At 46.1% G+C, this 13048-nt stretch overlaps 1 protein-coding gene and 2 non-coding genes across 3 annotated transcripts in view; 1 reads left to right on the top strand and 2 right to left on the bottom strand.

Moving 5' to 3' along the window:
* Positions 1-7306, top strand: part of SNX6 (sorting nexin 6) — a 70934-nt gene extending 63628 nt beyond the window's left edge. Inside the window, exons 12-14 of the mRNA XM_039468860.2 lie at positions 1686-1845; positions 1932-2017; positions 5544-7306. Of these exons, the coding sequence (XP_039324794.1) occupies positions 1686-1845; positions 1932-2017; positions 5544-5597 (300 nt within the window). The 3' untranslated portion in view covers positions 5598-7306. The remainder of the gene's footprint in view (positions 1-1685; positions 1846-1931; positions 2018-5543) is intronic.
* Positions 7307-9665: 2359 nt separating this feature from the next.
* On the bottom strand, positions 9666-9829 carry LOC120364195 (U1 spliceosomal RNA). Its single transcript, XR_005579536.1, has one exon. It is a non-coding gene; the product is annotated as a U1 spliceosomal RNA (small nuclear RNA).
* Positions 9830-12878: 3049 nt separating this feature from the next.
* Positions 12879-13042, bottom strand: LOC120364162 (U1 spliceosomal RNA). Its single transcript, XR_005579504.1, has one exon. It is a non-coding gene; the product is annotated as a U1 spliceosomal RNA (small nuclear RNA).
* Positions 13043-13048: the final 6 nt, after the last annotated feature.

Here is a 13048-nt window from a genome sequence, read left to right as displayed (position 1 = left end):
CCTAGCACTTTGGGAGGCCGAGGTGGGGTGGATCACCAGAGGTCAGGAATTCAAGACCATCCTGGCCAACATGGTGAAACCCCATCTTAAAAAAAAAAGCGGCCAGGCGCGGTGGGTCAAGCCTGTAATCCAAGCACTTTGGGAGGCCGAGGCGGGTGGATCACGAGGTTAAGAGATCGAGACCATCCTGGTCAACACGGTGAAACCCCGTCTCTACTGAAAATCTAAAAAATTAGCTGGGCATGGTGGCGTGTGCCTGTAATCCCAGCTACTCGGGATGCTGAGGCAGGAGAATTGCCTGAACCCAGGAGGCGGAGGTTGCGGTGAGCCGAGATCGCGCCATTGCACTCCAGCCTGAGTAACAAGAGAGAAACTCTGTCTCAAAAAAAAAAAAAAGAAAGAAAAGAATGCTGGGCACAGTGACTCACGCCTGTAATTCCAGCACTTTGGAAGGCTGAGGGGGGTGGATCACAAGGTGAGGAGTTCAAGACCAGCCTGGCCAATATGGTGAAACCTCATCTCTACTAAACATAAAAAATTAGCCAGGCATGGTGGCAGGCACCTGTAATCCCTGTGACTCGGGAGGCTGATGCAGGATAATCGCTGGAACCCAGGAGGCAGAAGTTGCAGTATGCCAAGCTCATGCTCCTGCACTCCAGCCTGGGCAACAGAGCAAGCCTTTGTCTCAAAAAATAAAATAAATATCTTGGAGTATGTTTGAATTTAAGTAAAATAAATAAATAAAAATTAAAATAAGTATTGGCAAGGATGTGAGGAAATTGAAACTGTCATATGGTACTGGTCGGAATGTAAAATGTTCGGCCGCTATGGAAAACCATATTGTAGTTTCTCAAAGGTTTGATGTAGAGTTATCATATGACTCAGCAATTTCACTCCTCAATAGTGAGAAATCAAAGAGAAATGAAACCATGCCCACATAAAGACTTGTGTGCAAATGTTGACAGCAGTATTGTTCATTATGTCCAAAAAGTGGTAATAAACCAAATGCCTATCAACTGATGAATGAATAAATCAATGTGGTATATCCATATAGGGAAATATTATTCAGCAATAGAAAGGAGGGACATACTGATTGGTGCTGCAACATAGATGAACTTGAAACATGCTAAGTGGTAGAAGCCAGGCAGAGAAAACACACGATTCCATTTATATGAAATGTCCAGAATAGGCAAATCTGTAGAGGTAGCATATTAGTGGTTGTCTAGGGATGGGCACACATGGAGAAGTGGCAAATGGCTTTTAATGGGGATGCGGTTTCTTTTTGGGTGATGAAGTGTTTCAGAATCTGTTGTGGTGATGCTCAGTTCTGTGAGCTTCCTAAAAAACATTGAATTATATACTTTAAATGGTGAGTTATGTGGTATATCAATTATCTCATTAAAGCTGTTATTTAAAAAAAGGGCTGAGTGCAGTGACTCATGCCTGTAATCAGTCCACTTTAGGAGGCTGAAACAGGATTACTTTGAGGCCAGGAGTTTGAGACCTGCCTGGGCAACATAGTGAGGCCCCGTCTCTACAGAAATCTTTAAAAATTAGAGTAACTGGCATGTAGCGTTCACTGTGTAAGTGTTAGTACTGATGGTTGTGGTGGTGGTGACGGCGGCTGGGTGTGACTACTGGAAACATACAGTATTTATACTATTGTGAAGCGTTCTGTTTCACAGGATCTCCTGTATCGAAGGTCCAGGTCACTAGTGGATTATGAAAATGCTAATAAAGCACTGGATAAAGCAAGAGCGAAAAATAAAGATGTTCTGCAGGCTGAAACATCCCAACAATTATGTTGTCAGAAATTTGAAAAAATATCTGAGTCTGCAAAACAAGGTACTGTTGTTATGTTAACCTCTAATCACAAGGTATGCTTTATGACTATTCTGTAAATTAAATAATTCTAATTTCTTTGTTCACAGAACTTATAGATTTTAAAACAAGAAGAGTTGCTGCGTTCAGAAAAAATTTAGTGGAACTGGCAGAGTTAGAACTGAAGCATGCAAAGGTAATGTAATAAGGAGTTAATAATTTAAGTTACATGTAATTAGAAATGGATCAGTTATGACATTGATAATAATTTAATCTCAGTTTTCATAGGGATACTGTGACAGCTCTTCCAGAACTGGAATTAGGTTTTACAAGATTACTTCACTGCTTCAAAATAGTCGGTTTGGGTGTCTTGTTTTGTTTTGTTTTTTGAGACAGTCTTGCTGTGTTGCCCAGGCTGGAGTGCAGTGACATGATCTCAGCTCACTGCAACCTCTGCTTCCTGGGTTCAGGTAATTCTCAGGCCTCAGCCTCCTGAGTACCTGGGATTACAGGTATGTGCCACCACACTCAGTTGATTTTTGTATTTTTAATAGAGACGGTTTTTTACTGTTTTGGCCAGGCTGATCTTAAAATCCCGACCTCAAATGATCCTTCTGCCTCAGCCTCCCAAGGTGCTGGGATTACAGACCTGAGCCACTGTGCCCAACCAGTCTGAGTTTTTTTTTTTTTTTTTTGAGACGGAGTCTCACCATGTCACCCAGACTGGAGTGCAGTGCGGCGTGATCTTGGCTCACTGCAACCTCTGCCTCTCAGGTTCAAGCAATTTTCCTGCCTTAGCCTCCTGAGTGGCTGGGACTACAGGTGCGTGCCACCATACCTGGCTAATTTTTGTATTTTTAGTAGAGATGGGGTTTCACTATGTTAGCCACACTGGTCTCAAACTCCTGACATCAGGTGATCCACCCTCCTCAACCTCCTAAACTGCTGGGCTTACAGGCGTCAGCCACCATGCCTGGCCTTTTTGTTTGTTTGTTTTGCTTTTTAAATGTATTTATTTAATTATATTTTAGAGCTGCAGTCTTGCTATGTTGTCCAGGATAGCTTCAAACTCCTGGGGTCAGTCGATCCTCCTGCCTCAGCCTCCCAAGTAGCTGGGATTACAGGTGTATGCCACCATGCCTGGTCCTCTGGTCTTTGTTACATTAGTTGTTTACTTTGAATTAAGCCTCTTCTTATACTTAATAATATAAAATTTGGCCTAAACCTTAATTTTAAGAAGAGAGAATCTTAGAATTGAGAGGGATTTTAAAGATTATTTAAGTTAAGAATGATATCTATAATGTCTCTAATGATCAGGTCTGAAAGAGTATTACATAATACGGAAAGCAGTATCACTTTTGACTAGTTATTTTTTAAGAAGTTTTCCTTAATAAAAAACATTTAAAAATCAGGGCGTGGCATGGTGGCTTAACGCCTGTAATCCCAGCACTTTGGGAGGCCAAGGCAGGTGGATCACAAGGTCAGAAGTTCAAGACCAGCCTAGCCAATATGGTAAACCCCATCTCTACTAAAAATACAAAATTAGCTGGGCATGGTGGCGGCTGCCTGTAGTCCCAGCTACTCAGGATGCTGAGGCAGGAAAATCGCTTGAATCTAGGAGGCAGCGGTTACAGTGAGCCAAGATTGTGCCACTGCACTCCAGCCTGGGCGACAGAGTGAGACTCCTTCTCAATTAAAAAAAAAAAGAAAAGAAAAAAGAAAGCCTGTCATACAATCAGAAATTGTTCAGTAGTTGAACACAAAGTGCATGTTTTATAATCACTAGAACATGTCAAGTAACCCAAAACATTAATAATTTTCCAGCTAGGCACGGTGGCTCAAGCCTGTAATCCCAGCACTTTGGGAGGCCGAGGCCGATGGATCATGAGGTCAAGAGATCGAGACTATCCTGGTCAACATGGTGAAACCCCATCTCTCCTAAAAATACAAAAAATTAGCTGGGCATGGTGGCGCGTGCCTGTAATCCCAGCTCAGGAGGCCGAGGCAGGAGAGTTGCCTGAACCCAGGAGGCGGAAGTTGTGGTGAGCCAAGATCACACCATTGCACTCCAGCCTGGGTAACAAGAGCGAAACTCCGTGTCAAAAAAAAAATAATAATAATACTTTTCTAAATAGAAGTTTGTCTACTGGCCGGGCATGGTGGCTCATGCCTGTAATCCCAGCAATTTGGGAGGCTGAGGTGGGCAGAACTCGAGGTCAGGAGATCAAGACAATTCTGGCCAACATGGTGAAAGCCTGTCTCTACTAAGAATACAAAAATTGGAGCCGGGCGCAGTGGCTCACACCTGTAATCCTAGCACTTTGGGAGGCCAAGGCGGGTGGATCACGAGGTCAAGAGATCAAGACCATCCTGGTCAACATGGTGAAACCCCGTCTCTACTAAAAACACAAAAAATTAGCTGGGCATGGTGGCGCGTGCCTGGAGGCTGAGGCGGGAGAATTGCCTGAACCCAGGAGGTGGAGGTTGCAGTGAGCCGAGATTGCGCCATTGCACTCCAGCCTGGGTAACAAAAGCAAAAAACTCCATCTCAAAAAAAAAAATAAATAAAAGAATACAAAAATTGGCCAGGTACAGTGGCTCACGCCTATAATCCCAGCACTTTGGGCAGCTGAGGCAGGTGGATCACCTGAGGTTAGGAGTTCAAGACCAGCCTGGCCAACATGGCAAAATCCTCTCTCTTAAAAAAAAAAAATACATACAAAAATTAGCTAAACCTGGTGGTATGTGCCTGTAATTCCAGCTACTCAGGAGGCTGAGGCAGGATAATTACTTGAACGTGGGAGGTGGAGGTTGCAGTGAGCTGAGATTGCACCACTGCACGCCAGCCTAGGTGGGCAACAGAACGAGAGACTCCATCTCAAAAATAAAAAGTATTATTGTATGTGAAACAAATTATGTAATTTTATATCTTTAAGCCTTTATGTGTATATAATGAATGACTTTTTAAATTTTTCTTTTTTTTTGAGACGGAGTTTCACTCTTTTTTTTTTTTTTTTTTTTTTTTTTTTTGAGATGGAGTTTCGCTCTTGTTACCCAGGCTGGAGTGCAATGGTGCGATCTCGGCTCACCGCAACCTCCGCCTCCTGGGTTCAGGCAATTCTCCTGCCTCAGCCTCCTGAGTAGCTGGGATTACAGGCATGTGCCACCATGCCCAGCTAATTTTTTGTATTTTTAGTAGAGATGGGGTTTCACCATGTTGACCAGGATGGTCTCGATCTCTTGACCTTGTGATCCACCCGCCTCGGCCTCCCAAAGTGCTGGGATTACAGGCTTGAGCCACCGCGCCCGGCGGACTTTCACTCTTTTTACCCAGGCTGGAGTGCAATGGCACAATCTCGGCTCATCGCACCCTCCACCTCCTGGGTTCAGGCAATTCTCCTGCCTCAACCTCCTGAGTAGCTGGGATTACAGGCACGCGCCACCTTGCCCCCAGCTAATGCTTTGTATTTTTAGTAGAGACAGGGTTTCACCATGTTGACCAGGATGGTCTCAATCTCTTGACCTTGTGATCCACCCGCCTCGGCCTCCCAAAGTGCTGGGATTACAGGCGTGAGCCACCGTGCCCGGCTAAATTTGTAATACATCAATAAAGTTATGTGACCTCTAACACTTTTATGTGGTTTCTAACAGTGTAGTTTCAGTAGGAGTCTTCTAAACTGTTCGAACTAAAATTTATAATTTATTTTTTCTTCCTTTTTTAGGGTAACCTGCAGTTGCTGCAGAACTGCCTAGCAGTGTTAAATGGAGACACATAAGCCACACTCCGCCTTCCTGTTAAAAAGGGCTGCCTTCCTTCAGATTTTATTTTTGTTTTCTTAATGATGTTAAGCATTTATGCTCACTGGAAACAAACAGAAAACAGCTGACAAAGTGCATCTCCTCCTCTCTTTCTGAGAACCGTGGAGCAGCGCACGCACCGACAATGCCAGTCTGTGCCGTGACGCCGCACGGTGTTCCCCACGACAGTGGGCCATCATCGTGCACTTGTCATACTCAGAAGTCCAAAGTTCATTCTTCTTTAAAGTAGCCTCTGTAACTGTGTTTATTTTATAAATAGTATTCCTTATGGCTGCCAATCTTACTTACCTTTAAATAATTTCTTAAGTTTAACCTTTTCAGAATGCATTGTTCAAACAAGATAAAGATTGCCTTTTTTGAATTTTTTTTTTTTTTTGGATTTTATTTTTAAAAAGTATTATAATACCACCTTAGTTCATTCATGTATCCTGGTAAAGCATCTTAATCAGACTTATTTTTAATTACTGAATATTTCTTAGAAGTTTTGGGACAGATTTTATGTAATCTTTATAAGTATGATTTCTGAAGAAAAGTAATTGCATTAGTATGTTTGCCTTAAACTTGTAGACTAAACCAATTATTGTAAAAATAAACAGCGATAACAGTGATAGTTTTTAACTCTGTGGTCATTGTATCACTCTGGAAAATGTGGAGTAGCTGTAATAAATCTACTCCCATGTAATGCTTTACACTGCAGGTCTTAGTTTTTCTTTTTTCTCATTTCTTTTGAAATGGCATCTTGAACAAAGTCCACCAATCCCTTCACAAAAGAATGAACTGCTCCTCTGTGTGTACTTCATAAAAGGTGGAATCAGACAGAGGCAGCTTAGAGAGTTATTCCTGAAATACAGGAGCAAAGTACAGTCTGTTGAGATTTCCCAGATTCCGTCCCTAGCTCAGCCAATTAAGCATGAGACATACGCCATTGAGCCACTTAGTAGTTATGCCAACGTATATAGATTGGTATGTTGAGGGAAAGAGGTCTGCGGTAAAGAACAACACTTGTTTGTCTGTGGAGAAAGAAAAGTAGAATACTTGGGATAAAAGTTGGCATACAAATAGGATACTATCGCCAGTAGTTACATCACAGACATTATCAGCCTTTCTAATGTGAATGAACGTTATTGTCACTCCTAGTGTAAAGTTAGGTGGAGTGGTTGGGTTTTTCCACTATCTTTTTCTAATTTTTCTACCACTTGGAGACCACAGGCATTTGGGCCTGTCACCACTTGGATGGGTTCCTAGTTTGTTTACATTTTCCTGAACCTACCTGAGCGCCTGTTCTCACCAGTCGTGATGATTCCAGCCTTCCTCAGCAGCATGTTCTTTTGCCTCATTCATGTGTGGGTCAGTGTTTAGTCACTTTTACTGACATGTTCCCCAGTGCTGTTTGAACCCTTGATTTTCCATTGCTGGCTGAATGTGTTTTGTCCCTTACTTAAATTCACTGGTAAAAATAAGCCCATGTGATGTCCACCAGTGGATGAATGCAGGACCCAAAGCCCTAGCTTCTGGATCCAGGTCTAGCCCCTTCCTCAGCTGCCCTGTGGCCTAGGGCAGGTTTGCTTGATCTCTGCCTCAGTTCTCTACTATAAAGGACATATTGACCTACCTCACAGGGGTGTTGTGAGGATTAATAAATGGTACTGTGCTTTGGAAACGTGAAGATGCTGTGTAAATGTTAAGAACTAGTATAGGGCCAAAAGCTATTCAGTGTTTCACTTAACCATTTGCTATTCTGTATTTACCAAGGGGGTCTTTTCCTGGGGAAGGAGGTAGAGTGGAAGCTGCATCCCTTGGCTCCTGGTTTACATTGTTAAGAGTGCTTATTGTGGTAATGCACTCTAAAAACTGGGCGTAGAATGAAATCAGCAGTCCAGTGGTCACCCCGTTTCTGCAGTTTCACTTTGATTGCCTTCAATTACAACAGCCACCTGAAATTTGAAAATATTAAATGAAAAACTCCAAAAATAATTTATGTTTTAAATTTTATGCTGTTCGGAGTAACGTGATGATATATCCTGCCATCCTACCTGGAACACTGATTCATTCCTTTGTCCAGTGTGTCCACACTGGTGCTACTTTTTTTTTTTTTCAAAGGATTCTCCTGCCTCAGCCTCCCGAGTAGCTGGGATCACAGGGGCATGCCAGCATGCCCAACTAATTTTTGTATTTTTAGTAGATGGTTTCGCCATGTTGGCCAGGCTGGTCTCAAACTCCTGACCTCAAGTGATCTGCCTGCTTCGGCCTCCCCAAGTGTTGGGAGTACAGGCATGAGCCACGGCGCCCGGCCCTTCGGTGCTACTTATTCTTCAAGTTCCTCATAAATTTCCCGGTTTTCGTCTGGTGATAGATCAATGAAGGTTGTTGACCCTGCATTCCAGCCAGAGCGACAAGAAGTAAACTCTGTTCGAAAAAAATTAAAATAATTAAAAGGACCTGGCATGGTGGCTCACCCTTATTGTAATCCGAGCACTTTGGGAGTTGACCAGCCTTGTCAACACGGTGAAACCCCGTCTCTACTAAATATACAAAAATTAGCTGGGCATGGTGGCAGGCGCCTGTAATCTCAGCTACTGGGGAGGCTGAGGCAGGAGAATCGCTTGAACCCAGGAGGGAGAAGGCTGCAGTGAGCCGAGATCTTGCCCTTGCCCTCCAGCCTGGGCGACAGCACAAAACTCCGTCTCTTTTTCTTTTAAGATGAGGTTTCACCATGTTGGCCAGGCCTGTCTTGAATTCCTGACCACAAGTGATCCACCCACCTCGTCCTCCCAAAGTGCTAGGATTACAGGCGTGAGCCACCACTCCCAGCCTGAAACGCGGTCTCAGAGAGAGAAGAAAGAGAAGAAAAAAAGAAAAGACAGGAGCTTATTTTAAAAAGGATACTCATCCTGTTAAGACGGAATATAAATTTGATAAAGATGGTTAAGACGGAATATAAATTTGATAAAGATGGTTGATCATATAATGTGTACAGTATCTTAGAGAAGTAAATAAAGTCCATGTTTCATTAACTCCTGTAGTTCCTAACTCTGCAGTTAGTGCTGTTGTCTGCCTGCAAAATTTCCCCCTGTAGTCGATATATGTTCTGCCTGCTTTTCTGTCCCTCTAGTGGATGAGTCTAAATTCTTACCGAGTCCCATATTTATGGCAAAGTTTGATGTTTATGGCAAAGGGCTTCCAGAACTCTCCTACTATTTTCCTGTCATTTACAAGAAAACTTGAGAAATCTGTCCCACCAGTAGGATCTAGAGTGATTTAATATGCAGATGATTTGCTGGTGACCTCTGAAACTCAAAGGCAATGTAAAACTGATACTTTGGCTTTGTTAGAATTTCCCCCTCGGCAGGACATAAGACCTCACTCCTAGACATACTGTAATATTGCCAAACCGAAGTAAGATGCTTAGGGCAAGTGTTGTCAGCTGAAGGCGGCAAAATGTTACCAGGTGTTGGAAGGTAAGAGTCATCATCCCATTTTGCAGATTAAAGTGTCTACTCAGGAAAAAAACCACCAACCTAAGCTGTGCGCAGACTTCTGGGGAAAAGAGAAAACCAACCAACTTGAATGAAACCACCACAGCCCGCCGCCCGCCACGCGCGCGCGGTAACATGCAATGTGAAGGGGATTCTATCAGACTCAGTTCCTGACAAACCAGACCTGCAAATTTAAGAAACAAGCGCTAGTAACTCAATACAATAAGGATCCTGTATTCCGCGTCACCAGTGTCTGATCTCCAAATATCACCTAGTTTAGACATTAAAAAATAATAAAATAAAATAAATGAACAGCTAAAAGGAGGTGGAAACCGCCCACCTTTGCTTCCGACCTAGAGAGATCCTCGATCTTGCAGCTTTGCATAGCGCCGACAATCTTAACTGTAAAAGACCACACGTGCAAGCCTGCCCTGAGACGCCAGGCTCGTGACAACCAGCTCCAGTCACTGAGATGCGACCCTGGTCCTGAACGCTGCTTTCCGGCAACACAGAGAGCAAAGTATACTGTTGCGGACCGAGTTAAGAGACCAGGGGAGAGCGCGAACGCAGTCCCCCACTTCCACAAATTATGCAGTCGAGTTTCCCACATTTGGGGAAATCGCAGGGGTCAGCACAATCGGAGTGCAATGGATAAGCCTCGCCCTGGGAAAACCACCTTCGTGATCATGGTAGGTCCCCTGCCAGGTAAGTATGAGGTGTCGTTCCCGCCTCCTCTCACAACGTCGCGCCCGCCACGCTCTCAACGCACGGTCACTTCCCTCGTGCGGCCCCAACCCCCTCACCCTCTCTAGCCCCCTCGCCCCACCCTAACCGCTAGGGGAACCCACCGGCAGCCCTTGGATGTTCCTGCACGGGACGTAGGCGGGGGCTGAGGGCTGAGGGCTGGGGGCTGGGGCATACAGGGGTGGTCCCAGGCCTAGCGTGAACCGCCGCATCCGCGCGCCGTGCTCATCTGCATACGCCGCGCCTTAGGGGGGAGTCGGGGACGCGCGTTCAGCGCTCCGGTCTCTCCCGCTCCCGGTTGCCGGACCTAGCGAGGGCGCGAGACAGGCTCCCGCGTGTCTCGGGGGCTGGGTGGGCGCAGGTGGGCGCGCGGCCGAGGGTCTGGGACCTGAAACAGAGACCCGAGAGGACACGAGAGAGAGACAGAGAGAGAGAGGAGAGAGAACGCTTGCGGCCCCACCGCCCACCCGCGGAGAGACCCAGGGACCCAGCGCCCGGGCAGAGCAGGGCTCGGATTTGGCCTCACTTTCCTTTCACCAAAAAGCAAGTATTCGACGCCTTTTCTTCTCGCCGGATCGAACTCGTCTTCAAGTAATTGAAAGCCCAGGGCCGGGCGCGGGGGCTCACGCCTGTGATCCCAACACTTTGGGAGGCCGAGGCGGGTGGATCACCTGAGATCAGGGGCTTGAGACCACCCTGGCCAACATGGTGAAACCCCGTCCCTACTAAAAATACAAAAAATTAGCCGGGCGTGGTGGCACGCGCCTGCAATCTCAGCTACTCGGGAGGCTGAGGCAGGAGAATCACTTGGGCGCCACTGCACTCCAGCCTGGGTGACAGAGCGAGACTCCGTCTCGAAAACAAACAAACAAAACAAACAAAAAACAGAAATCGTCCATTCATCAACCGTTTATTGAGCGCATAGCCTGTGCGCAGACACTGTTCTTCAGGCATCTGGGAGCAAAAAGGCCTCGGTGCCCACATTCTAGTTAGAAAAGGTGGGGGTGAGTGGGGGGAGAAAATCGACACCGGGCTCAGGAGGTAAATTAGTAGCTTAGGTGCCAAGTGCTATGAAAAAGCAAACAGAGGGAAAGCGAGATAAGGAGTTGCGGCCAGGGGCAGGTGGCCGTGTTTCACCTAGGAGCCTGTAAAATGAAAATCAGTTCTTTACTTCCAAAGGTAAAATGGGGGTACAGGCATTGGGTAAACATCCCCATTGCAAAAAGGGAGAAGTCAGCCAAAAGAAAAGGGCAACAGGCCCCACACAGTCTGAAACCCAACAGGACAGTCATTAAATCTTAATGCTCCACAAGAATCTCCCAGGGCGGTCGGAAGAGGCCGCAATGAGAAGGTACCCTATGAGCAAAGGACTTGACGCAGGTAAAGGGCGTTGGTCACGGGGCATCCCCAGCACGCAGACATCAGTTACAGCAAACGCCCAGGTAGGACTGGGTTTGGCAAGCAGCAAGGAGGCCCTGTGTCGGGAGCAAAATTAACAAGAGCTGTATAAAATTTCAGCCACGGCCGGGCGTGGTGGCTCACGCCTGTAATCCCAGTACTTTGGGAGGCCGAGGCGGGCGGATCACCTGAGGTCGGGAGTTCAAGACCAGCCTGACCAACATGGAGAAACCCCATCTCTACTAAAAGTATGAAATTAGCCGGGCAGGGTGGCACATGCCTGTAATCCCAGCTACTCAGGAGGCTGAGGCAGGAGAATCGCTTCAGCCTGGGAGGCGGAGGTTGCGGTGAGCCAAGATTGCGCCGTTGCGCTACCAGCCTGAGCAACAAGAGCAAAATTCCATCTAGAAAAAAAAAAAAAAAAAAAAAAAAAAAAAAAAAAAAAAAAAAAAATTCAGTCACAGAGGTGACTGGGTGAGAGTAGTATCATGAGGGTCTTGTAGACACCATAGTAAGGCTTTAAATCTGGGTGAAGCAGGTTTTGAGCAGAGGTGTGGCATGATGTGATCAAAAAATGAAAAGCAGGGAGACCCATCAGATTTACTAATCCAGGCAAGACGATGGCTGGCTCAAACCAGGTTAAACCATTGGGTAAATAGAAGGGATAGGGGAGTGAGAAAAATAAGGTGCTTACCCCACACTTGCCTTTTTCTGATGCCTGTAAAATGATCACATTCTCCTCAAGTGAGAATGGGGCTAAAGAGGCTGACAGAGGTCAGCTAGTTTCGTAGCTCGAGCCAATGGAATCAAGTGCTGATGAGGCCGAACAGAGAGGGTATGCAACCCTGTGTTTTCTCTGTAGGAAGGACACAGTATTAAACTCCCCTGGGCTCAGAGCTAGAACCTGGGCACGTGCTGTCAATAAATATATTGAAAGCCCTATTATAGGCAGGCAGCTTTCTAGCCACCTGTGGATGGAGCAGTCAACAAAACAAGTAGGAATCGCTGACCTGGAGCTTACATCGCAGGGGGTGATGTTAGATAGAAAACTAAAACACAGCAGATCAGTGCTTCTTTAATTTCAGCGTGGATGGAATGCACATTCTGACTCAGTAGATGTTGCAAAGGTGGGGCCTACGAGCGTGAGTTTTTAACTGAGTCACTCCAAGTCGCCAGGTGAGACTGAAGTTGCTGGTCGAGGGCCACACTGCTACTAAGTAGCACGGTACTAAGAACTGTCGGGGGCGGGGGCGTGAGGAAGAAAGAGACCGGGCACAGTGGCTCACGTCTGTAATTCCCAGCACCTCGGGAGACCGTGGCGGGCGGATCACGAGGTCAGAAGACGTAGATCACTCACGCCCCCTCGCTACGAAAGATACAAAAATTAGGCCGGCGTGGCGACGCGCCGTAATCCCTACTACTCGGGAGACCAGAACTGCAGCTTAAAAACACAGCGGTTGGCAACTACTGTCGGGAGAAGCTGGATGACACGCCTCAGACACGGCCACCGTCTAGCCACAGAAATCGTAACACACCCAAACGTACAACTGCGGAAACGAAAACACGTTTGCAGAAAACCCGGAGCGCTATAAAAACCTAACTTTGGAAACCACGAAAAGCCAGGGGAAAGCGCGAACGCAGTCCCCCACTACCACAAATTATGCAGTCGAGTTTCCCACATTTGGGGAAATCGCAGGGGTCAGCACATCCGGAGTGCAATGGATAAGCCTCGCCCTGGGAAAACCACCTTCGTGATCATGGTATCTCCCCTGCCAGGTAAGTATGAGGCA

This window comes from Saimiri boliviensis, chromosome 2 (assembly GCF_048565385.1).
Source record: "Saimiri boliviensis isolate mSaiBol1 chromosome 2, mSaiBol1.pri, whole genome shotgun sequence".
NCBI lineage: Eukaryota > Metazoa > Chordata > Mammalia > Primates > Cebidae > Saimiri > Saimiri boliviensis.
This window is presented reverse-complemented; position numbering and strand designations above follow the sequence as displayed.